Source organism: Corvus brachyrhynchos, unplaced genomic scaffold (assembly GCF_000691975.1).
Source record: "Corvus brachyrhynchos isolate BGI_N302 unplaced genomic scaffold, ASM69197v1 scaffold62, whole genome shotgun sequence".
Classification (NCBI taxonomy): domain Eukaryota; kingdom Metazoa; phylum Chordata; class Aves; order Passeriformes; family Corvidae; genus Corvus; species Corvus brachyrhynchos.
In genome coordinates this window covers 1,744,582-1,771,754 of record NW_008236629.1, presented here as the reverse complement: position 1 = coordinate 1,771,754, position 27,173 = coordinate 1,744,582, and the positions used below count along the sequence as shown (strand labels likewise).

The 27,173-nt window shown below is 40.2% G+C and overlaps 1 protein-coding gene across 1 annotated transcript in view; it reads left to right on the top strand.

Moving 5' to 3' along the window:
• SERGEF (secretion regulating guanine nucleotide exchange factor) overlaps positions 1-27,173 on the top strand; it is a gene marked incomplete at its 5' end in the record, with an annotated part of 142,691 nt that overhangs the window by 75,520 nt on the left and 39,998 nt on the right. Inside the window, one exon of the mRNA XM_017726564.1 lies at positions 2,663-2,699. Coding sequence (XP_017582053.1) covers positions 2,663-2,699 — 37 coding nt within the window. The remainder of the gene's footprint in view (positions 1-2,662; positions 2,700-27,173) is intronic.

Below are 27,173 nucleotides of genomic sequence, written 5' to 3'. Positions count from 1 at the left end.
TGTAGCAAGGAGCATAGATGATGAACAAGGTGTTCCAGGAAGCTAAATTTAGAGTCCTGTAAGGATGTTTTTTTTATTTGGGGGTTCCGACAAAGTCAGTCTGTGTTGTCAGGTGGTGACACCCTGTGATAAGGCAGAGGTGTGGTGAACCTTGTGCTCTAAATCAAGCAAATTCTACTTTGGAGCACAGAACTGCTGCTGGTACCCGGCGTGTGCTGTCCTTGCTCTGGGCTGTCGAGGGTGAATCCACAACACTGCCTTCAGCAACTTGTGATTTTGCTTGGTTTCTGTTGTTGTTAGCAAAGCTGGCATTTCACTGAGGTGGCTTTTACCCCCCCAGAAGAGGTGTTTGTGTGCTTTGCAGCTTATACCCCATCAGGCCCAGAGCTGCAATGCGTTGGCCATGAGTGGCTCCCGTGGGGGCAACTCCCCAGCACTGGCCAGTTTGTGTAACACAGCCATTCCTGGCCTGGTTTGATTGACTCCCTCACACCCTGATAGCTGGCTAGTGGGAGGCTCTGAACAGTGGCCAGGGTAACAGCTACATGTGCAAAGCCATGCAAAAACGCCAGCGTTCTTTTATCTGGTTTGCAGGCTCTGTACCTTGCTGCTATTGGATGTAGGAAAAAAAGTCCTGCTTTGCTGGGGGAGGTTTTTTACAATCTAAATAACACCTTGTTCGTGTGGGGCTTTTTTTTTTTTCCCTTTTTTTAATGTAGTGTTTCTGGAGTGGGTCCTGGCAGTGTCAGCCACCAGCCCGAGCAGTTCTTTTGTGCCGATGCTTTTGAATCTCTGCCTATGTCAGTGTATTTCCTAGGGAATTAGCCAAGATTATTCACACCTCAGATAACATTTATTCTATTAGCAGCAACTTCAGTGCATCCAATTTTCAGCATTTGGTGAAGAAGAGAATTCTGCTTTTTTGCTAGAAAGCCTTTGCATGTGTTTTCATGTGTGGATCTTGTTTCCATGGCATCAGCTTATCATCTTGAGAAGCACAGGTGGGAGCGTTAGCCAGTAAATGGGCATTAGGAGTCAGCCGTGCTCCTGTGTAGGGCTAGTTCTTGTGGTGAGGATAGTGCTGTGGGGTATGGCAGTGATTGATGTATTTTAATGGTTGGGACTTGGAGCTTTTCCTGTCTGCGGTATTGTGGAATAAAAGACTTGATGCAATCCTGCTAGTGCTCTTGCACAGGCATTGCTTTTCCTGCTGCTTTGTCTTGATTTTTCTGAAGATGAGCCCATGCTGGATTGTGAATTCTTTTTCTTGCCCTGTTTTCCCAAATGCTTTAACGTGTTGTCTCAGCACCCCTGCCCTAAGGAATCTTTCTTTTCTTCCTTGCCATTGTTGTGTTGGGATGGCTTTGCCCAAATGTTTTCATGTAGCGGTTGTGACATGGGTGGATTGTGAGCAGTACTGATTGTGGTGTTCATTTGTAACATGAGTGCTCAAGCTACTCAGTGTGCCAGTCTTGGGTGTCTCTTCACCAGTAAATACTCAAGCACAGTGAGCTGAGCACGAGGTCTGTTTTATTAACTTCTATGGGTTTATGTTCTGCAGACATGGAGCTCTGGCTGTAAAAGCTATAAAGCTGTGCATGCACAGAACCATATAAACTTTTGATGGTATGGACTTCTATTTTTTAATATAATTGAGCATATAGTCCTGTATTATATTTTGCCATTGCAAATATACTTTAAGAAGAATGTGCTTACTAATTTTCTCCAGCTCAGTAGTAGGTATAATGAGCAAGTAGTTGCAAGACAGTGAACCGGATACAGGATTTTGAGGGGGTTGCTTTTATTTAAATTAAAAACTTGAGGACACTCAGCAGAGTAACCTTGTGTGAAGTGAAGTCTTACATCAGCCAATTATGCCAGTGGTGACCTTGCAAAAAGAATTCTGTGGGAGAGACAAACCCTTGCAGTAGGACAGGGGCCTGCTCTTGGTGCTCGTATTATCATTGTTGGTGGAGAATGTACAAAAACTCAATACATTAAAGCAACTTAAACATCAGACATGTTCACAGCAGCTGCAAAGGAGGATGAAAAATACGTTGACTATAAGTGTGCTTTGAAAAGAAATTTGTAACTGATTTCCATCATTAATGAGCTAAAGAAAGGGTTGAATCCTAGGGTAGTTTTTCTCCGTTCTAGGCAAATGACCGTGGGGATCATATCATATCAGGTTTAGCACACTGAGCCTGTATACTTTGAGCAGTTCTTCATCTGGAAAAACAGTAGAGATACGAGATATGGAGATCTGCATTACCCTTTTGATTCCTAGCTATCTCTGTATGGCTTAATCTGTGTTTGCTCTGTGCCTCTTGTTGGATCCAGTGGGTGTTGTCAAGGGTGTGATGTTTTTGCGGAATCGTGGCCAGTCTTGCTTGAAAGGAGTGAAATGTCACTGGTGACTGCATTTTGAAAAGAAAATACCTCTTTATTAAAAAATCAAACAAACATGCACCCCTGCCACTGAGCCCCTAAGTGAGGCTACAAGTGAAATTCGATTTAAGAGTGAGAGTGCTTCAACCTTGATTTTGCATCCTACAAACTGTAGTTGTTTGTTTCAGGTTAATTTTTAATTTCCTGTCATAATTGTGACTGTCTTCCTACTGGCAAGCAGGTTCTTATTTAGTCATTCATATTTCTTTTTCAGATCGCATGTGGTTCAGAGCATAATCTGGCAATAGTTGGTAAGTAGCTTAATTTTATAACAAATCCTCTCACCTTTTTTTCATTTTTAGTAGCACAAGATGAAAGAAAAACGTGCACATCAAACATACTGAATGATTACAGGCATTGTATGCAGCTGAAAGAAGGAAAGGGACATATGGATGTAGAGGAAAAAGAAGAAAAGAAACTGGTGACAATAAGTGGTGATGATGAAAATGTGGCCTTGTAGACCAGCCCCTGTAAGGAGAGAGGGGTTGATGGATGTAACAGGAAAATACATTTGCAAAGTGCTACAGCCTGTTTTAGATTGGAGTCATTGCAACAATTCAGGCTGTAGATTCAGAATAGCATCTGAGCTTGACGCTGGTCAAAAGCATCTTTGTTTAACAAGATGGAAATTATTAACATGGAAATTATTGGTGAAAAAAAGTCCTGGGTCTCTTGTTGTTTGAAGCTTGGAAATTCTTCAAAATGTCAGTCAGTGGTAGACAGGTTCTTTAGTGCATTTTAGCATAATGCAGCTGTTGTAATAATGATGGAAGCACTAGGAAGCTAATGTCGGTGGAGAAATTGAATTTTGTGTCCTAATTCCAGGAACAATCAGATTCTTGCTTTCATGTGATGAGTTGATAACTGAAGTTTGATACATGATTGCTATTATTATATAATTACTTGTTTAGGAACATTTTTAACTGTAGATTTTTAAGTGCTTTATAAAGGAGGTCAGCATAATTATCCCCATTAATAGACAGGGCAAGACAGATGAAGAAAGGAATTCTATGCTAATGAGAGCTGGAAATGAAACAGCACTCCATCCACATGGATGTTTTTGATTGCTGTGACTGATGTGTTCAGATGTCACGTAAAGAATTTCCTTAATTTTCTAAAGTGTGGTTTGACAGAGGTAGAGAAAAGCAGCTATTTGGTATTCAACCTGCTTTCCATGCTCTAATTTTTCAGGTTTTGTTAGGAGGTCATAAAGGTGGCAGTTTCTGTATTTCCATATCTGCTGTAGTGTTTTTTCTAATTATCTTGCTCCAGTTAAACCTTGTAGTGAATTTGTTAACTTCTATTAAATTTATGGCTGGATTTAAGAAAAGATTTTTCCCTTTGCCTTCTCCCTGCTTGTTCAGTGTCACATGCCTGTATTAATTGTCAGGCTGGTGCTTCTGAATGTCGACTGAAGAGCAGTCTTGTTTCTTGCTGAATTGATGAAGTAAAAGTGTACTGCTGGCAGATTCATCCAGTGTGCATGAAAGCAAAGCACTGAGTTTGAACAACCTCTCTGCTTATGTCCTTTTAAGCTTTCTGCCTTCTAGGCAGAAATCTCTGGAAAAAAAATGGGTAGGGGAAAGAAATTCTAGAAGAAAGTTACAATAAACGAAGAACTTTGCATATGTAAAGAACATCATGTGCCTATCTAAGCTGTGTGCTACGCTCACTGAATTCAATGGGGAAATTATTAGTGCTGGAAGCCAGTCAATTTTATTTTAAGGACAACAGAAATGTGATGTTGCAAATTTTTTTGAACTAAAGAGCTACAATACAATTTTCCCTGAATTGAATTTTCACATATGCTTTTAAGAGGTTGACTTTTTAGAATATTCTGTGGTAGGATTTCTCTGATCACTGGTCACTCTTGGTTCAAAGCTGTCAGCCGTTATAGTCCTTAACGGATACCGCACGGATTTCCATGAATATGTCTTGTTGATTGTACAATTTTCGAATAACTTATCATTCAAGCAGAGTTCATTTATAGCAACTATGTCAGCCACATCTTTCTTAATTAGTAAATGCTTGAGTGATTGACTTTTAAACTGAAATAATTCAAGTTCAGTGTGACAGGTAAACTGAAAAGCCTTTAACAGTATAATATTCAAGTCACTATTTCTGGTTGTATATACAAATGTGCTTGTGCTTTTTTTGTTGCATCATCTTTTAAATAGAAACATTTTTAGGACGGAGAGGCTGGATTTATGATTCATTCCACAAATGCTGAAGTAGTGTTCCAATCATCTTGCTGGTGATACAAGCTGTTTGATTTGTAAGGCTAGCAAGCAGTTAGGTTTTTTCATGTTCCTTTATATAGTCTGCATCCATTTGTACGGTTCAGTTATTTGAATTATCTTCCCTTGCTTTCTTCTACTGAAGTCGGTACAAAATCTGTCTGTTCTCTTCACTGTGATGGCATTTACTCCTTTTTTGTGGCTATATTGGTAATATTTCAGTTTTCATTTGATGGTGAGGTAAATATTTGATATAAAGGCGAATGAGAGCCGGGTTGTCTTGAAATGTGCCTGCTTTTCTAAACTCAATGAGTTAATAGTTGCTATTAGTACATGAGAAGATGTGAACATCTTCACTTGCAGCCCTTGGTGAAAACACATTTTTATTTTCCTTTGGGGTTGTACTGTGATACTAAGTCTAAAAGTTGTAAGTGTTGTAATATTTTTTTATGTTTGTATGACTTTTCACTTGGGAACAAAAATCCCTGCCTAGTAAGAAAAGACCTTGCACTTATCACCTCAATCAAGGATTAATCATCTTAGGAGCCAGCCTATTTTTGTACGAAAGAAATGGATAGTTATTTAATAAATGTTGTGTAACATATCTGTAAAACACCTTGCTACACTGAAAACTGTGTGTGTACTTACTGAGCACCACAAAGGTGGCTTTTCTACCTGAATGTGATAGCTGCAGTGTTAGTGCTGAACTTTGTGATACTGAGACAGAGTCTTTGAATGGCTGAAATATATAATGGAACTAAATCACTGTGACAAAGCTGAGCTTTTTCCAGGTTTGGGAGTCTGTAGTGTTTTCAACACGGAAAAGGTAAGGAGGTTTGATTCTTACCCTAAAAAGCCTGTGTTTAAAAACAATATTTATGGAGAAGGCTCTTATCAGTTTCCTACCCACTCCCCAGTAAGACTTTGATCCTCCTTTTTTGAAAAAGATAATAGTAATTTTTTAAAGAATGCATAGCTCATGCAATGCTGCAACTTAAATAATCAAGCAATATTAACGGTGCAGAAGTAGAGATGCTATAAAATGCAGCAATGCCTTGACTGTGCTGCAGCCACAGGGCACAGGACAGAATGCTGTGAAGAAACTCCAAATGCAAATGTCTTATTTTAGTAAAAATTAAACCCTGAAATTTTATTCAAGCCTCTTGGAGGTGGTTAAAAAAAAACCCCCAGAAACCATTAAAAGGATAGCAATTCTACAGTCTGTCTCCCCAAAGCCTTGGTAATGCATAATATCCCTTTTTGGTCTTGCTTTTAGTAATTTTCTCAACCTGTATAAACTAATGAAAATCTTTTAAACAAGAGATACTGGAGGATATGTAAGGAGAAGTGCTTGTTTTAAAAGCTAATTAATTTCCGTTGAAGTCCAACTTTAAAGCAGCGTTCAAAGGGGAATTTGTTTGGAAGAGAAAGACATGGATCTTTGAAGTTAACACTTTCTGGTGTGGTGTTCTGAAGGGGATAAGTGTTGGGACATGTGGCTACTTCAGGTAGTACAAAAAGCTTTTTCTTGCACTTTCACAGTCACCACAGTGAATTCTGACTTCTGCTCGTTTTCTTGTGTGGAAGATTTAAAACTTCCTTCAGTGAGATAGTCCCCAGATTCAGACTTGGACACTGCTGTGTAGTGACCCACACCACAGGGGCACTGCCAGTGTGGGTGGTGGTGGTGCAGTGGTGTTCACAAGGAGAAACTGGGCTTTGTGATTAATGTCATTGCGCAGTTACTCATTTGATACTTGTCTCTGTCTCCTTTGGCTTTTTTCCTATCGAGGTTACTTAGCACTGCTTTGGCCCCATGATTAATGGCAGTGGAGAGGGCACCATGTAATTAATGTTAAACCAGTAAAAACGAACCCCAAAGGCCCAAGCTGGCCACCCAACCCATAAGTGTGTTTTGCACATGGAAACACAAGTGACATATGAGGAGACAAGGCCCTGGCTGGTCACACTGAGTTTCAGTGTGTTCAGTGCAACAGCATTATCATGAAACATTCTTAAAATCACTTCTCAGCTTTCTGCTAAATCGCAGCCCCTTCCAGAAGAGGGTTAGTTTTTTCTCCCGTTGCCTTTTTTTGTTCTGTGTGATTTAGAACAAGCTTCAAGATTCTGTGTTCCGTGGTTCCTGTGCCATCAGAGCTGTAAATATCACAACACAGGCATTCACATCCTTCTGAAGCTGCAGTTGGGGAGTAAACAGCAATACTAAATTTAATGGAAGAATAGTCTTTGTAGAGGAAATTAGGATAAAACGTCCCTCCACTCAAATGGCAGCTCATGCCTCAAATGGTCTGAATTAAAGTGTGCCATAGTGTTAGAGGGGCAGTAAAAGAGCTGTTATTCCATGCTCTGTTAAGATTTTCTTTTTATATTCCTGTCCTGGAAGAACATAGCAATTATAAGCTGGAAAACAAATGTGATCAAAATGATCAAAGCTTAGGGAGGTGGTGATACACATTCTAAAATGGTGTTAAAGCCATTCCAAACACTTTGGTTCCATGTTTTTTAATGAGGAAGCTGAAGGCTTCCTACGTGCGGGCCACTACCTTGTAATTAGCAAGGTTTCCTACTTTTAGTAAAGTTCCACGATTCCAACTGAATTATTGTATAAAGCATCAGTCGAGGAAGGGCTGTAACAGATTATGAAAGATCTATTTCTCTGGCAGAGTGAGCACCAATGGGGAGAGGAGCCTGTGCAGGCTGATGGACGGATCCCTGCGTTATGCTGACAGTATTGTTTAGATGTTCGCAGCCGCCCTACGAAGCTGCAGATAAGAGTCATGTGTCTGACATTCGGTCCTGGGGGACCCAGCAGTCTGTCATGAGGAGAAAAATCATAAATTCTCTCTGTTACTTTAGTGTTTGGAGGAATCTTCAGCATACACGGTGGAGGGCACTGGTGTTCAGCAAGGAGCCTGAGTCTGCTAGTCTGTTGCTTTATTTATTATGCATGAAAAATCCCAGTGCAGCCAGGGACTGTATTGTAAAGGTTTCCTGGCAGACCAGCATGGAGTCATGTTGCAGCACGCTGTCTCTTTGCATTGCAGCACTAATCACATTCTCTGCTTATTAAAGGGCACCTGGCAGGACTTTGAGTAACCATCACTGTTGTCATTTTCGTGCGGGTTATATGTCGACCTTCTAAATTTATTCTCTGGCAGAGCCATTTCGTATGTCATTTAGCTCTTAATGTGGCTTCGACTGTTAAAACAGTTCTTCAGAATATAAGCTGCTTTGGTTATATTTGTTGGGAAAAAGCAGCCTCGTTCGTATCATTACCTGAGCACCTGTCTGAGTGCTTTGGACATAGCTGGATACAGATTTGACATCATAGTTTTCCTGTCATGGTTAGACACAGTGAGTTGTTCAAATATCTTCTCACTTTGTGTTTCTTTTCCATACACTGTTGGTGCTCCAGGCAAACTAATTGTTCCTCTGGTAAGATGGAAGCTGAGATTGAATTTCAAATTTCAAAAGCCTGATTTTTTTTTTTTTTTTGTTTTTTTTTGTTTTTTTTTTTTTGTTATTTTCATCAAGTTATACTCACAAAATCTGATCCCCTGATCTCTTAGTGTTTCTTTTCCAAGGGCTAATGGAAAGCCAAGTTGCCAACTATCTCTTGAATTTGTAGGTGTAAGGTGATGAGGAGAGAAATGAGGAAATGCTAATTTGAGCATTTGGAAAAGCCTTCTGATGGGGCTAAAAATAGTTTTGTATCAACTGAATTGTCTGAAGTCAGTGGTTGCTGGCTATAGGGAAGGGTGGATATTTTGCTGTGAAAAGCTAACTAGATTCACAAGAGAAAATGGGATTGCATCGACTCCCTACAAAGAAACTCCAGAGTTTAGGATAAGATCTGACTGAACGGCAGCTTCTGTAAATGAAATGAAGTCCAGATTTTACAGCTACCTTCTCTTGCAAGCTTTGTCACTGTATTGATGCATATTTTGGGTGACTTAACTCTCTGGAATGCTGTGTTCAGCTTCCTCTTTTCTCTATGTAGCTTGTCAATTTACGTTGTGAAATTTTTGGAATAAAAACTGCCTCTTAGTGTATTTTAGAACTGCATAGAGTAATGGAACCTGATTTTTATTTTTTTTTTAGTATTGCTTTGCAACTAATAATGGTTGCAATCATTTCCCTTCCCTTCAGAGAGGCAATTTAAAAATATAATTAGTCTTGGTGTGTGTGTCTCTATCTTAATTTATGTCATTTAGCATATAAACAGGTAATAATGCAGTGCTTGTCATATTGTTTACAGTGTAGCTTCCTGCTGTTACCAGATGTAGAGCTGCTTAGGCCCTGAAGATAAAAGCTGTTATTTTTCTCCTGTATATAAAGCTAACTGCTCTTGTAAAATTTTTCACTGAACTTTACGTATCACCGTGGTGTCAGGTTAGAGTTTGTCTGGAGTTGAGCTCCTGTGTGCTGTCAGTCTGTTTCCTGCGAGACACTGCATCACATCCACAGGGATAAGTCTGCTGTGTCAAGAACCCTCCCAAAGATGGGGAAGAGGCAAGCGAGCAATATTAACCTCTGGTGACAGCTAAACCCATCCAGCTGGAACTGTGAGTGGCAGCTGGAGGAGATAGTTGTCATGGGAAGACAGCTAACAACCAGCAAACGCTACCAAGCAAAAATTTTGCTTGAAGCAGGATGAGTAGGAAGCCCTTCCTTGCAGGTATGCATGGAAAGGAAAAGTCCTTCCACCTGGTTTTAGAAAATTACAGAGGATAAGGACACTCTTATGAGTGGGAGCTGCAGTATAGGTGCCTGCAGTCCTCTGTCAGAGGGTTCACTGGATGGATACTGAGTATTTAGAAAACAAATCAGATTTTATCATATTTGTTTACTTGCAGGCTCTAAGCTAAGCAATTACTTTGAAGTAGAAGAAAAATACATCCAATATATCTGAGGCATATTTATCTGAATTTTCAAGGAAGCAAACAGGAGTCACAAAAATAGGCATCCTTGCTCACTAAAGAGAGATTAAGCGTTGGTGGCTATAAAATGAAATAAAAGGAAGGACAAATGTCTGGCTTCAGGGAGTCATCTAGAGCATGCACTTGGAAGGGCAACAAATTAAGGCTTCAGTGCCCTTCTGCTGAGCAGCTCTGCAGTGAACTGTGCTGGTAATTCTGGGTTCTCTACATGCAGCAGCCTCCACACTTTACCTTCTAAGTGTATCACTGAGTAGAAATTTTGCAGCTAAATGGCTGACAGGAGGGCAAGGAGGTTATATTTAGAAAGCTGGCGTGAGGAGTGCCCTGACCATGCTGTGAGATTTGTGGCTCTCCAGGAGGGAATATCTTGCTACAGAACCTTGGGTTGACACCCCTGTGTTTGTGCGTAGTCACTATCCAGATCCTTTATGGAGCACTAAGAAATTTCTCTGTCAGCACACGAGTGGATATTTGTGACCAGCTTAGTTTGTTACATGCTCTAAGTGAATAATCTCTGAAGCTTTTTCCTTTTGATATTTTGTGTGTGTGTGTGTGTGTTTTTCTAACACCATCTTAAATACTCTCAGTAGCTTTTGCCATAATAAAAAGATCTGAAGCAGGGATTTTCGGAGATTGGCTTCACCGTGAGTTGGTTTTCTTTTTTTTTTCCCACAAATTTGCATTTTGAAGTCATCTTTGCTGCCCAGTTTTTGGATTTTGCAGTGTGTTTTGGTCATATGGTTCTACTGTTCTCTTTCAGTTATGAAGGTCAGAAAAATTTTTCAAGACCCAAAGCTGGTGTCAGGGATGCTGCCAGTGACATAAGTCTGAGAGATGATGTAGTAAGGATATATGGGAAATATTGCCAGGCTGGGGGTGATACAGGGACACTTCTGGGCCAACACTGCTCTGTTTAGCTGTAACTGCACAGGACTGAATGCACACATCAAAGCAGGCTTCCAGAAGCTTTTGTAAACCTAGGTGGGGTGGGGAATTGTTTCTGTACCTTTCCATAAGAGCGAACCTTCCTTTCCCACTTTAGGAGTTAGGACTTGGAATTTGAAGGGTAGAAATTGCAGTGGAGAAAATCTTGAGGTATTAGCTGGCAGGCAAGATTATTTTACCTAGTAATAACAAAGAAGAAGCTGTTCAACCTTGCAAGCCTGCAGCAAGCTTTCAGGGTAAAAATAGAGAATTTTACTAAAAATCATTGGCTTTAGAGAGATAAGTATTTAAGAAAAATATTAGGGGAAAAAGTCAAATGAAAAGAGATTAAAAGTTGGCATATTTATAAAAATCACCCTTTACTTGTCCTTGCTTTTTGAACTTGTTTCACTCAAGTGCTGCTTTATAGAAGGGAGGTAACAAAGTAATTAAAATGAAAAATGCTTTTGAGACTCATTTCACTATTGTGCTTTTTCTTGTGCTTTTTTTCAAAGTCTCTGAGGAGCAACCAGGCTAAACTGGGACTTTAATTCTGAGAAATATCTTCACTTAATTTTATTTTTAGATTGTTGGGCTTATTTGAACTCTGAGAAAGTGTGAAGGACTGAAAGCTCTATGAACAGGATATTTAGCATAGAACATGAACATTTCTCATGGAGCAGTGCGAAGGGTTGATATACTCCTGGTGATCAAGTAAATCATGCAGGACTCATGTTATACTTGTTTATGGCAAGGCTGCAAACATAACTGTGGTTAGCAGGAAGCTGAATGAAGTGAGAGACTACTGCCACATATACAGGTCTTGGTGCCCATCAGTCTTTAAGGAGCAAAATGCCTCTATTACCTGAGTATTTGATAGCTCTGAACTTGCTAAAGATGGCAGCCCATCTGTCAGTGTTCTTAAACCAGAGAAACCCAACTACCACCACCAGCAACAGCACACACACAAACTGTAATGATTTTAAAAACCACTATGCTGAGTCCTTCCTGGTGGATTTTTCAGATGAGATGGTGATATTTTCCCTATCTTAGTTCTGGCCTACATCCTCCTCCCCTCTACAAATCTAATGGAATAATTACTTTGAGAAGATAATGTATGATGTGTATTGATCCTGGTATAAACCTTGTTTGTATTTATGCTAGCACTGATTTGCTAAATTAAATGTTGTCTAGGAGGACCTTCACATGATGCCAGGAATTCAAGTTGTAGGGTCTATCTTTCTTTGTTCAGATTTAGCATCTTATTATATCCCTGCTCCGTAGCCTTGTACTGGAATGAATAACTGGATTACTGTGACGTGACCATGGTGGGGAGCACCAGCCCAAGGCAGTAGCTGGAAGAGGTGAAAATTCCAAAGGAGCCCATAATGAACATGAAATCCAATTTTAACTCTGCTCTTATTCATGGGTCATATCCATTTGTTATTTGTTTTTTATGTGAGTTGTTCAGTGGGTGTGAGGTTATACCCAGGGAGCCTGACAAAAGAGCAAATATTTGCTCTTTTGTACACCTATTTTTGAAATACCTTCAGGCAGCTCAGGATATTCTTTACTGCAATGAAATTTCCAGTGCTTACCCCAGCTGTGAGAATAACTGCCAGTGTCCCTTATGGCCCTCCTGTGGCCTTTCCAGGCCCCTCTTCCTCTGGGGAATTTTACAAAGATGTAGCACATTCTCAGTTTGGATGTTAGGTGACCTGCAGCGTTAGGGACTCAAAACCCTGTAAGCTGTTCACAGGTCTCCTGTTGTTCACCTTGTAAAAGAGAATCAGGCTGTTCTGAATCACCCAAAGTGCCACTACCCGTGGCACGTTCTGTAATGCCAGACACAGTCCTTTTCTGATGAGTGAGGGATGTACATGGCCAGAAGATTTCAGTTTCTAATTTTCTCAGTAGGAAAGAATTTCTGTCAATTAAAAATTTTGAGTAGAAAGGATTCTGAACTTGATGAGTTTTCTTTTTTTCCTTGTGGATGATGCTCAGAACAACAATTCAGTCAAACATGGGAAAATTATTTTATCAGGATACATCATTAATCATCTCCCCTTCCCTTCCTTTAGGCATTTTAATACTAATTTTTAAAAATAATTAATCTGCCGTGACCTTGGTGACAAATCTGAGTTGCTAAGAGATTGAACAAGTAAGCAGCTGCTTTGCTGCAAATGTCTGAGATATTAAACTGGAAGTTGGCTTCCCTTATGCCTTTGGTTTTCAGTGACACCAGCTGCTATCTTGCTGAGTTGAGACATCTCACAAAATGGGCAGGATGACAAGCAACACAAATCATATAATTCTGAGTAGAAAGCTCACTTACCTTGAAAGATAGTTTGCTTTGGCTCTCAAACTTCCTATTTTTTCCCCTGAACTGTTTCCTCCCATGCGCTTTATCTTGGAATTTTTTTTTTTTTGAGTTACTAACATTTCAAGGTCTTTTAAAATTGAATGAGATGAAAGGTGTATCTCTTAAAGCCCTGCAACATGTTGTACTTCTAAATGAGCGCATGGGACACTTGGTGTGTGATGTGGTAGTGGTGAAAGATGTATGTATGCTCAAGGGGTAAGAACTTTTTTCCAGTGTAGCCTGCTGAATTTTGTTCTATTAACAGAATCTTGGTAGCTGTTACATTTTTCAAGATGTGTATTTTGTTGTGGTACTGAATTAATAAATGCTTGCTTGCAATTCCTGTAAAATAAATTGTTTCCTGGTTTTAATAGGAATAATTCATAATTTGTTACTGTTCCCTGCTGATAGTAGATCAAATCTGTGACCTTTACTTCAAGGAAAGATCTATTACTGAGGCCTCCAAAAGGGATTATTTCAGAAATACGAGTTGCATGTGAGTTCATCATGTTACTGTGTGCTTCACATTGAGCATGCAGGATAGTGTGTGATGTATGACAAATTTCTAGCACTCACTGGTTCTCTATGATGCAGACCCAGTGCATGGATGATTCTGGCCCTTTCTGAGAAGCAGATGTTTGCTTAGGCAAGAAAAGTATTTACTTGTGTTATTTCTGTACAGAGGAGGGGAAAATTGTCACCAGTGTCTGTGCTCTACTGTGAGTTGTTGGACTCACTATCCGATTTGTGGTCACTGAACATTACTTTAGTCTCCTTAATTGTGGGACTTCTTGGTGAATATTGAAAGGTTTCATACTGAGGCAACTTTTAGTTATGTTTATTTAACCTGGAGTCTTCCTTTAGTCCCAGTAGTGCAGTTCTGTTCCTCTCCCATAGAGAAATGCCAGGCAGGAAGCAGCCAGCTGTGAGTTTTCCTGTGGCAGATTGGAGACAGGATCAGGTTAGTCTGTGCTGCTTTTTTCGGTGCATCTGGTCAGCCTTAAAGCTCACATCAATTTTTTTCTGTAGGCCCAAAAGAGAAAAAACGTTAAAAGTATCATGATTTTATATCCTTGCTGTTCTGAGACCACACCCCCTATTTTTAAGGTTTTTTTTCTGGCCCCAAGACTCATCTTGCCACCTACCAGTGAAAGGAGGCAGGAATCCAAATGTATTCTGCTTACATGCAAACCTGCCATTTATAGCAGGAGTAGTATGATGGTTTGCTGTCACTCAGATGTCACTCAGATTCCTTCAGTCTTGCTACTACACTGTTGATCAAGTTAACTGCAAGGCAGGATTCATCCTAGGTAGATTGCGGATACCCTAAAAAAAAAAAAAAGCCTGAATGCTATTGTATGGCTCTGTAAATTTGTTGAGTAAAGAAGCAGGCACTTTAATTTTTTTAAGCACTGTAGTAAAGAAATCTTGTTCTGTTGACAAGTTCAGCATGTGTCTTGTGCAATACTTCTCTGTCTGCTTGGATCCTCCTCCTTCTCCCATCTGCCACCTTCTCACTCTGAGGAAAGGAAACTCCATTCTGTCAAAGCAAAGTGCCAGTGAAAAATGGGGAAGACTTTTAAGAGTAGTTTTTGGATGAGACCATTCACTAAAATCAAAACAAGTATGACCTCAGCTCACTCTAGTTTTGCCCTGTGTAGTTAGCAAAAGGTTAAGGCTGACAGGTAGTAAGACAGAGTCCCTCAAGTGAAGGCTGTGCAGTTCAAAAAGGCAGAATCACTTACTTCTGCCTGTGATCAGTGCTCCATGGCAACATGTGCTTTGCAAGGAAAATAGCATAAATACTTATTAAGCAAAGAGATTCCCCAGCAAGTGAATTAAATGCCAGAAATCGAACGAGAGTGGGGTTGGTGGTTTTTTTCCCTCTCGAGGTAATTAGAGCAGCTACCAGTGAGGTATCATAATTGCGATGGATGTTCTCTGAGTCTTCTGCAGTATGAAATGTACCTCATTTTGAAATATCCTGTTTCAGAGACTGTGCATTTCTGTATTTCCCAGTTACTAGTTTTCTCATGCTTTGTGAACCTATTGCTTACTTACTTTGAGGATTGTTTCCCTCTGCAAAGGTCTTGTGGTGGCTTCTGCCTGATGCTGACTTGCAAATTCAGTGTGAGCAGTTAAAGCCTTAAGAACGATAAACTTGTATTATTACAGGGACTTTGTGCATTCATTTAAGTCCTCAGGGCTGGAGCTCAAACTTGGTAATTGTCTTGGCTGGAAACGAATGTGTCGAGTTTCACGCTTATGTCTGCAGCTGGTGATTTCTGCCTGGGAGAGTTAAGGATTAGAGGACTCCAGGACTGTTTTTGATAGTTTGGCTTGATGTGCAGTCACCTACAAAATAATGGTAGTAAATGTGCTTATTCTTGCTTTATAGCTGGAGTTTAGTCGGGTGTTTGGGGCAAGGGCAGCAGAAATCAACAGCACTTTGTCTGCTGAGCCTTCAGGCTCCACAGCTCAGAGTGCTGAATATCCAGGGGAACTAAGACCATGAGGTCCTGCTTGAGTCACCATGCCTCATTCCCTGCTGCTTTGGGCTCTCCAGATTATCCTCCTCACACATTCGTTGGGGTTCATGTGGCCACAAATTAAATGGTTTTCATTTCCTCTGTTAACAGGGTTTTCTAAATCCTCATTCCTTGGCTGCCTGCAAGCGTGCGTTACTGTTCAGCATAAAGTCTTAGGATATTGCTTCTCTCCTCAACCCTAAAACCTAAACAAAAATTCTAAGTCAGAATTTTGTGATCTCCTTGCAAAAGTGTAGGACAGGTAAGAAAGAGATTATATAGGTGAGAACTGTGTAGATACACCTTGTCCGAAGTCCAGCTTCTCTGCTTTATCCAGGGGAATGACTGTACTGGCTCCACAAAGAATTGCAAGGCACAAAGCAAGTATTCTATCCTGCAAAGAGCTGATTTCCAGTCTGTTATACAACACTGTAAAATAGTCTACTAAGCTGCATTATTGTTGGCTAGAAGAATTAAACTTGAAGTCAGGCTTGAATCATGTTTTATGTTGTTCAACACCTGGCCAAGACGGTAAAATGTTGATGATGCTGCAGTACTGCAAAGCTGTAACTTGGTGAATAAATGCCTTCTATAGTATAACACACCTCTGTTTGGTGTTCTGTACATGGTGTGCAAAAGTGGAAGGCACTTTGAGATGCAGAAGTTAAAAGAATTAGTTTTGTTCCCTTAATTTAAGCAAACAAATGTGAAGCAGAAGTTGCTTCCATCTAATTACATTTTTCCCTTTCAGCTTGAGGCCGATCTATTAGGTACATTTTCTATCCCTAAGTATAGAGGAACTGCTGAAGGAAATGGAAAACCATGTAATACATTAATGTACAGTGGGAAAGTTAAGTTTGTATTGCATGGTGCAATGATCCATCTATCTTGGCATTTTTAAATTTTTAAAAAATTTTTTTTATTTAAAGCTCTTCCATGGCTTGGAAGAACTGGAGTTCAGCTGTTAGGCTGTCCCTAGCAAGCAGAATATCCAAAAAGCCCCCATGGAACTGTGATGAGTAAGTGTGCCTGGAAATGAACTTCACTCGCTTGTAGTATAGTCGGCTGCCATCAATTTATAGATGTTAATACTGATCTCTTTCAGACCTAGTGAACCTATGTCATCTTACTGCTCTGGAATGTTTCTGGTGTACACTTCTATGGTAAATGAGATATGTGACAGTTGTGTGGAATTTGAGTGATTTCAGCCGAGATTTTAAGAGTTGTTTTAAGATTAGTAATTTTTTGTACATACATGTCTTTGGGCACCCAGCTTCTTAAGGCAGGCTGAATTTCCTCACGGTGGACGATAATCAGGCTCACTGTGGTATATCAGAATGATCACTGTCTTTGAGTATTCCTTTTCAAAGTTTTGCTGTTTTCATATTCTGGTGGTGCAGGATGATGATATGGTAGGACTCCTCAATTGCTTCCTACTTTCCATCCAGATTGCAGCCCCTTCCTTCCAGAGTTGTAAATTCTCATGTCAGAACCAGGCAGACACAGACATTTAATACTATAACTCTTAGAGGAAGCAACTGGATAAGTTTGTACATACGTATGATGTATTGACCCACGTTTGTGGACCATTTACATACACATTGATAGGTCTCCAAGATGTGAAAACAGGTGTACAGGAATGACATCTAAAAGTTATTTGTCTCTTTTTCATTCATGTTCCAGGACTACAGTGCAAGAAGTTAGGTTTTTTTCTCTCCATATTACAATAACTTTAAATATTAACTTTTAAATTAAAATAATGTTAAATCCCCTTTCACTAGAAGGCTAGGCTGCTAGTCTAGAATATAATAGAAAGTATTTTTAAGTATTTCTGGGTCTGATTTTGAGATTGCTACAATTTGTAGCCATTTAAGGAGGGGGTAAAATAGTTTTTAGTTGTCTCACTCCCTTTTGCTTTTTTCTGAAGAATCTGAGCAATGGTCAGAGTAAGAGAGATTGCCAAGGCCATTTTTAATGTGGGGTTCCAAGGGAACTGCTAAGTAACTTCAGCCTTCCTGTTCTCTGTAATATCTGCACTATTTATCCATCCTGCTCACTGAAAAGTCTTGAGTGTAGCCGAATTTGATGATCATCCAAGTTTTGTCAGTGTGATTCATGGTTAAAAAGTTCAGGTGCATCATTCTCTGTATTTTGGACAGGCAGAGTGGCAGAGAAGTGACAGGGAAGTTGATACAGCTGTTTGCATGAAACCGTTCAGTGACAGATGAGTTGCAGTAAGACGGATCACTCCTGAATAGAGGGGGAACAGATTTCTCTGCAGGGCACAAGGAACAACCTGAGATTCTAATAAATGCCTTTTCAGAGGATATAAGATGGCCAATTAATAATTTCGGTAAATGTACAGCTGAGCCCTTGAGCTGAATGTTAAGCAGTTAGAATCGCTAATGTTTTTGTGAGGGTAGTAGTAATCAGGCATTCCTTTATAACTCATCTAGTCTGACCCTTGTGAATTTGGTGTCTTCTTCTCAGTGTCCTTATTTGTGTTCTCCCAAACCTGCTTTAGCTTTATATTAATATTGACTGGATGCCTTATTAAAGCTCAGCATCTCTTGCTCTTCAGGATTTGTGCTTTCTCTTCCATCATAGACTGGCACTTTGCCGTGTTGTTTTAGTAAAACAAAGTCATCTTAAGGGTACTCTCAGCTTTCCTTTGTGCATTGGTGCTGCTGTTCTTTGTGGTAATCAAACTGCAACAACTCTGCCTGTGCTCAACAGAAAGGGACGGAGTCTGTAATAATTCAGAGCAGTGAATGTTGCCTCAAAGCAGCACAAGCTGCATTGCACAAAAGGAGCACTGGTCTGTAAATAAGTAAAAGACTCCAGCATGCACAGAGCCTCTGTCTTCCTCAGTGGGTTGGTTCACAACAGCTGCAGCAAAGGAGAAGGGGCAAACAGGTTTGTAAAAACCACAGGAAGTGCTTCACTTTCCTCATAAACAAGCAAGACGTTTGAGAATGCTCCTCTGAGAATGCTCCTGCCAGATTTGCTCTGCCTTCTATCTCTATCACAGGAGGTTGAAACAGACATTATAAAGATTGACCAAGAAGATGGAAATGCATTAGGTTTGTGTCTAAACATGTAAAAACTTTGTGTAAATGTGATAGTTGAAAACACTTTATTCTGGGTAGAGAAGTGGGATATGTAATTTCCAAGAGTCAGGTACTTTGTGTACAAATAGCCAGGTTGCCAGTGTGCATTTTATGATCCTGAGAACGAGGAACATTCACATGAGGACTTAGGTAGGCAGTGTATGCAAATCTTGGCTATTCTCCATAAAACTCTTAGAATTCATTCTTACATAGCTTCTTGCTTCTGGGGCAGTTGTACCCAAATGTAATTAACAAAGGAGTGACTAGAGTAGATGAGAAGTCTTAAAGGACTTCTCATCTTAAACCCAGGCTCTCTGTAAACTCTGAATGCAGAGTAACTGTGTCTTCATGATGATTTTGCTTATTTCTGACCTGTTTTAGAAATATATCTTCTCTTCAAATGCAATTTAGGCATACAATGATGAAACTAAAAAGAACATCCTCTCAGAAGTGACTGAAAAAAGGATTTGGTGGCAAGTTTTTATTTAATCATCTATGTTATGCTGTGGTCCAAGTGCCATTTCTGGGGTTATCCTGGGAGGTAGCAATGTCCAGAAAAAGAAGGTAGTTTCATATTTAGGGTTTGTATTTATGGTTTCAGTTTAAATTTGAGCCTGGGTGCGGACTTCGCACTGGATTTGCTCCGTGCACAGAGGGCACAGCCCTGAGGGCTGCCGTCACTGGCTAGTGGGAGAATTTCCCCTCCACAGTCCGTAGCTGAATCTGTGTTTGGGCTCTTTGCAGACCAGACAGGGATCCCATTTGAAGGGGTTCATTGTCAATGGCCACTGCCATGCTGCAATGCCTCATTACATCATTAAATGTATCTGTGAGTGTGTAGATCAACTTGGACTGTGCCGGATGCCTTTCTGTTTAGCAGAATCTGATTTTGCGTATTTTAGATGTTTATCCAAAGGCCTCCAGAGATGCCTTTCATGGTTGGATGCAGATAGTTGAAAGTTGGCAGTTTTCCTGCTCCTGGATGTCAGACAGCCTTTCAGTGAACCTGGCCCCTTCAGAGGTAGCTGTTCCCTGTGGCACAGTGGTGGAAGCTGTAGCTCAGAAATGGTTTGGAGATTTCAGTGGTGCTGATGGCTCTTTACCATGCTGAGTTTTTAAGAAACCTGGCTTGCAGCACTGAGAGGCAGGACTAACCTTGGGTTGCCCAAGGTTTTGCTACGTGGGTAATTAGTGATAGAGGAAATCTGACAAATATGTGACTAATACACAGGGATTCACCTAATGAAAATAACACCTCCTCCTTCCCAAATAGCTCCCTTGCAACATTTAGTTATGTAGCAACTACTGCTGTTTTTGTGAATGAAGCAAGTGGATTCCACGGCAGTCTTTGTGCACACTCCCCACCCCTCATTTGGCTCACAAAATTAGAATTACATTTTAGTGGTTTTGTAGACAATATATGCAAAAATACACATGGTATAGGTAATATACACACAGAGGTAATACCCCTGCTACACCAGATAAAATGTAATTTCTCATTCTTGCAGAAGTCTCCTTTTCTGTGAACTTAAAGTATGCTGTAAATGTTGGGGTTTGCCAGGAAGTGGCCAAGAGCTGGAGAGTAAATTCTACAATAATAAGGTTCCATTCCTTAATTGACCATGTTCTTCGCAAGTCATGAGGAGGCAATGCTGGTGCATATAATTTTGATACCTGATAAAATTGTCTCATTTGGTCAGGGTGAGAATCAATTTTAAGAGCTGAGAATGCTGCTTTAAATGATTGCTCTTGTAGTTAGCAAGAAATTCATCCTAAAGAGCCAAATAAGCATATAATTTTGTCATGGCTAGTCAAATTTTCCATGTAAATGTAAAAGGAGGGTAATTTTCCCATTTCTATTTTAGAATGTTCCTTATTCTGCCTTTATAATTCTGTCCATTTCCTCATTAGTGCTCCTTTCAGAGCCCAAACATGTCAACAGTGACACCATTATCAGCCTGAAATAAAGGAACAAACGTTCTCATCTTCAGCCGTGGTTTGCCTATGGCAGCTATTTTTAATCTTGCAGCTGCTGGAGACTGAGGCAGATGAGGCAGATTTGCAGCTGAAGACTTGGCCCCTGTACCACACGGCCACTTTACAAGTGCTCTTAGAGGTGTCAGGAAACGTGGGGGTTTCCAAGGGGTCTCTTCACTGAAGTAGCGCTTCTGGAAAAAGAGACACAGAGAGCATGAGGTGAAACACTGGCAGCAGAAGGGAGGTATCCTGCTGATTTAGCATTTGTTTGCAGATGTTCAGAATGGAGTCTGAGGTGGCAGCTGATTATTTTTTGCACCAAGTGTGAATATGAGCTGACAGCCTTGTGCGCTCTCCCGTGTATTCTGAGCAGCGTGAGTTCCAGCAGGTTCTCAGTCTCGAGGATTTTTCTTTCCTGGAAGAGAAGGTAGTGGGACTTTCTGGCCATGAGGAGCAACTTGTGTTCTTCCTGCCTTGATCCCTGTTTCAAAAGTGGCATCACAACTCCGAGTTGGAGATCAAACTGCAGAACACACAAGTGCTGCAGTGAGCTGTACCTGGCTTGATGTGGGCATTCAGGCCCACATGAACTTTGGTGCCCGCCACTTGCAAAAGTGGCCAGGCATGGAAAGCACAGTTGTGTGAGTGCCAACATTATTTATTGACGTGCCATTTCATGTAGCCTTTCAGGCCTCAAAGTGCCTACTTTGTCTTTGTGCCAATATTTGTGTAATTTATTGTTTACAGTGCATTTAGTTAGTACCTCTGAGTGGTGTGGACTTAATAGATGGTTGGTAACAGTCCTAAATTTTCTTAGATACTGAATCACAAAAGACTTGATTTTGCAGCTCCCCACAGTCAGAAGATAGTGACGTGAAGAACCAAGCCTAAATGATGAACTGGTTGAAGTTTTAAATGGTAAACTCTATGTTTTGGGACTGAAATATATTTTGAAATGGTTTGTTAAGTCTCATTTTGTCTTTGACATTTGGCCCAAAATACATTACATGTTTCCTACTCTTTCACCAAAAATTCAGTAGCAGTGGTGTGTGTGTGTTTTCACTGAACTTTTAAATCCATGTTAGTGGATCCAGGCACTTTGAAAGCTTCATAGATTTTCTTAGTGATCCATAAAAAGCAGTTTATCTAAGTCTTGGATTACTTTAGAGCTTCATAAATATAATTCTGGTTTTTATTTTATTGGTTTGCAAACTTAGACTAAATTTTGAATTGTAAAGGGTGATATTAACGCTAAGAAAAAAAATAGAGTTCAGATACTTCCACTTTTGGCCATAGTGTTAATTAGGTACTTAAATACTTATGCAAATGATCTCTTGGTTTCATGTGAGATGATAGTGGAAAACCGGTGCAAGTAGTTTATTTTCACTTGTGTTGAGCGTCGTTGCTTGAGTGCTGTTGTTACTTATCTTGCTAATACTAACTTAGCTGACATTCCTGTTAGTTACCTGACCTGTTGAATAGTCTGTCTTATGACCTCGGAGTATTTTGGTCATATCTCTCTGAGAATAGATACAAACATGCACGTATAAATAGTTTCTAATAGAGGAAGGTTTTATTAAGCAGCAGCATTGCTGGGAGAGTTCAAAAAGAGAGTGAAGTAATGTGTCTTTGAAGTGCAGTGACTGCATTAAAGTGTTCCAACATAACACTTTTTTGATCTCCTAAGAAATAAAAAGGCGGTTAATGCTATAACATCTTGAAGAAACTAAGGTCTAAAAGGACATCCTGGTGAGAGGACTCATTAGTTATGCAGTTTAAAACTGTGGAACATGCTTAACCTTGTAAAAAGTAAAGAGGGCTCCATGTCTTCGCTTTTTAAGGAACTTAATACCCATCTCTCTTGCATTCAGGTGACTAACAGGCCTTTCAGAAAATAACATGTTCATTTAAGAACAACTGTCCACATACTCCAGGCATCTCCAGTGTGTCACTTGTGCCCTGTGACTTGATGATGCTGAAGTGGCTGATACGCCTTTGAAATATCTAGTTGATATACCTTTCAAATATATACATGAAAAGTATATATCAACATACTAACTTTACCTTGACCTACTGGCTAGAAATAAGAAAATGGTATCTAGTTGGTTTTTTCTTTCCTTTTTTTTTTCTTTCTTTTTTTTTTTGTTTGTTTTAAATCTATAGTCAATCCCTAGCAAGATGTGGCAAATCTGGAGCTCAGGATGGTCAGGAATGCAGACTCAGGCTGCTTTGCAGTGTGTATTTCATGCCTTTTCAAAATGCACCTTGGCTAGCAAGGCCAGTTTCCTCTTCCTTTTGTGAGCACGTTTCTTATATCCTTGATGAGAGACTCTGTGGTTCCCCTTGTGGTGATGTATTTGAGCTCATCTTTCTCAGCTGGGAAGGCCATGGACTTCTCACGCAATTTGTGACCTACGGTGCCTCCAGCATCTCAGTAAATGACACCAGATGAAACTCAGGCAGAGCTGAGGCTGTTGTCCCCCCTAAAGACATTGGATTTTCTCTCTGTCAAGAAAGCCCAGATTTGGCAGATGTTATTCTTAGAATAGCAGGAAGTGAGAAACTTGGTTTCATAACTAAATAACAATAAAGTTAGGTTAATGAGCCCATGAATCATTTGAATGGTTCAGCTCTGTGTGCATCTGCTGCATACTAAGAAATTCCCAGCAGAATTTGCAGTGATTTAAGCAGAAAGCTGACATGAAGTCAGTTGTCTTTGATCTTTGCTTGGTTTTGGGGTGTGTTTGTTTAAGATTGGGAAGCTATTGAAGTGATGAAATGAAGATGCAGTAATAGCCCAGGGAAATATGTTAGTTTTTTTCCATCTAGCTCAAATAAAACAGCAAGGACATAGCATATTCTATGTGTCTGTTCACTGTTAAGCATGAATTGGTCAGCAATGCCTACTTCAGTCTCCTGCTTAGGATCCTTTTATAAGTTCTTGTTCTGTAAAGTTCATGGCTTCCTCTTCCTCTCTTTTTAAAATAGACTATGTCTGTCAGGTCTAAATTTGCCAGCTCTCTTCATGGTATGATGATCACGAGATGCTTTGGATTGGGAATTACAATTACAAATACAAGATCTTTTGAAAGAAGGTGTTGTCTTTTAAACTTGGAGCATTTTGTCTGATTTCCTCTTGCCTCCAGCTTTCCTAGGCTTATCCTAATGAGGGAGCTAAACAAGAAAAACTTGGTTGTTTTGTCAGTAGAGGTTATTAGGGCTGCTGTTGTATCACTTGTAACATTAAATCCTTTGGAAACATATCTTGCAAGAATGATATTGAAAAACATATTATAAGTGTGGGCAAATTGGAAGCCAGGCTTTTATATTCATGATGCAATATAAATAATTGGGCTTGGACTTTCAACTGCAGTGCAAGAAGCATTTCAGTCATTTTAGGGAAAATTGTCTGTGTCTTTTTATCCATATGAGAGGACTGGCTGCGTCCCTGGCAGTGAATAAGTTAACCTACTTAGTGTTTTGTGTGTAGGCAGCATGCAGTTCTGTGAGATTGCAGTGGGCAATGAAGCAGCAGAATTCAATTTGCAGCAGTGACCTAAGAGGGACTATTTTTAGTAATAAAATAGGTCAGGGGATGTGTTAGTGCAGCCTGATAAATGAGCAGTCTTCCCTTCCACTTGTGGGGCATGTTTTTGTTCTCCAGTGTCGAAGCTCTGTGATGGAGTCAGTGCTGTCACATGATTAGTGTTAAGAGGTTTTTTTTTATTGTGAAGCAATCATAGGAAAGTACTAAGTTATATTTTAGTGAAGAAAGAATATAAGTAACTACTTTGCTTAGGGATTCATGGAAGGCAAAGCCAACTAGGGAGCAGGGTGTTTTGAAGCCATTGCTCAAAGCTGGTCTTAGTACTGCTGGAGATTTTATTTTGCAGTGTTGTCCATGTGACAAGTTGTTCTTGCTGTGTTTTTCCCTTCCACTCTACTGGCTGTTCTTATGTGCTTTTTTAGCTTGCTTCTGTTTCCAGTTTGCTTTCTCAGTGATTTATGCAGATGAGATTTAGCTTCTTCCTCTCAGGATGGCAAAGATGAAACACAGCTTTATCCTGTTCCTTTGAGTCTCTGGGCTCTTGCAGGAAGCTTGCAAAGGATCTGTTCAGCCAGTTCTTATGACACAGAGCAGTCCAAGTCTCTTTTTAGTATTATGCTACTTGACTTCTGCATTTCTGCACTTCTTTGGTCTCCTTGAAATTCTCTTTCAGAGCAAACTTGGTAAATGCCTCTTGCCAGTTTGTGCCTGTATAAACCACCCTGCTGTTAATTACCAGTGTGGTAAAGTCCCCATAAGTTCTAGTCGTGGAGCAGTGTGTCTTCACACCATATAAACAGCTGAAAAACAGCAACTTTGGCCCTAAAGCTGGTTTTTTTGCCCTGGAAAAAGAATGCTTAGCAGGAAGCAAGTGGTCTCCACTCCTGGCTGTAGCTGCATGGGTATCAGTGTGTCACACTATGTGAGAAGTACAGTTGCTGGAGCTATCTCCAGGAGTTAATGAGCCCTAATGAGCCCTGGTGAGATGCACTGGGATGCCCAGTTCTCCTGCTTTGGAACTAAGCGGATATCTCCCCCTGGGGCTGCTTAATGCTGTGTGAATTACATGCCTGTGCTGGTGCTCATTTGCCCATTCCTGCCCTGCAGTGCACTGTGAAGCTCAGATATGGGTGTAGGACATGGGGGAGAGATGCCCTTAAACTTTCCCTTATTTTACATCCCTTCTAGCAAATTGTGTTTAATTTTCATGGTCTGGTTAGGACCATGATGAAATATCATCTAGCAGAGTTTTTAAAGTGCTTAAAAGTCCTTGCATAATATCACTTTGATATCATGTTTAAAAAGAAAGTAAGCTAAACATTGATCACTGGCAAAAAATTGCAAAATCAGACTGTCCTTGGCCCTTTTTATTTTTGTAAGATTGCAAGTTTGTTATGAATCATCCTCTAATATAAAAAAGTTAATAAACTGGTAAGTAATTTGATTTCTAACTTCTGTATTTTTCTACATAGAAGGTGTGTTTCTATATTGCAAATAAGCACTGCACACCTCAGATAACCAAGAAAGAGCCATGGGAAAAGTACAAAAAGACTTCCAATGGGATCAATACAGTGCAGTTATTTTCAGCAACACTCTAAGAAACTTGAGGGAGCTTTTGTTTGTGTTCCATCATCAGTGCAGTTTAATGTGCTTCTAAAGGATATCCTTTAGTATGAATACACTGGCCTGCACTTTCCTTTCTAAAGAAAAGACCAGTGTTTTTGTGGGTTTTTTCCTCATTAACCTGTTTTTGCAAAAGATAGCTTGACAATAGCATCAAATATAAACTTAATCCTTTGGTGCTTCTGTCCACTGTGCTCACTGTGGGAGCTGGAATTTCATGACAGTTCACAGCCTGTTCACTGCACACTTGTGGGTCAGCTCAGGTGAGCAGAGCACACCAGGCCAGGAGCTCATTTATTAGGCATGCAAGGAGAGAAATCCACAGATACTCAAAGTTTTTCTTCTTAGGAGTTTGGAACACTGCAGTTCAGCCTCTCTGTCTTCACCCATAGATTACTGGCCTGTCCCATATCTGGTGTGCTATGCTCTAGTCCTTAAATACCATAAAGTGGATAACTTGCACTCAAAGATAACTGGGACCATCCTTCTGCTTCTAGCATTTAATGATGGTTTCCTATTTAGAGGGAGACTTTTTTCACTCCATTATGAGCTAATTTATTTTAATTGATTTTTGAAAACTCTTGCTTTTCTGTATTTCCTTGTGTTTTCTCAGCATGACTGAATGAAAAACCACTTTTGGTGCAGGTATCACAGGTCTGTAAAACACTGTGCAATGTTTTACAGTGCCTTGCTCCAGCATTTATTTTGTGCTTGTTGTGGGGGCATGAGCCTGGAGGGGAGACATGAGCTGCGGCATCTGACAGCATGACAGTGGAAGGTCTGGTGGGAAAGTCACCAGTGATTCTGTGACAATGCTATGTGTCTATTCTGATTATTTAATCAACACTTGGACAACCAGTAGGCTCAGATATGGGAGAAGTAGATCCTGCTCCTGCTGCTGTCACTGATGTTTTAGCTGACATGAGGTAAATGTCCTCCATCACGTGTCCCTCCCCTTTTTCGTTTGAAAAATGGGGATGATGATGCATGATCTCCATCAGAGCTTCAAGGGAAAGGATGAATATTCATCATCTGTAAGCTTTTAATCTAATCTTTCCAAAATAAGGGTTCTGTGGGTAATTTCTGGACTGGCCTTGGCCTGGAGAAGTGCAGGAGCAGCCATGTGATTTGGTCTGACTGTGTGCTGATCAAAAGGAAAATCCTGGCTTTCTGTATTCTAGATATATTTCCAGCCAAAAACCTAGGAGTGAAAAAACACAATTGTCATCACTCTGAAAATCCCAGGCCTCTTTCAGCTCAAGGACTTCCCAAAACAAGTAGCTCCAAAATTTACTTGAAGAATGTGTTTGTAATCCAGAGGTGGAAAACACAGGATTTTCACACTGGGTATGTCCAAAGCCAGTTCATACTTCAATAGCCTTTTTTTCCCCTCTTGCTTTATATTCATGCACACACATTTGAGCAATGAAGAAAACGGAGGCATGGAAATCTGCCC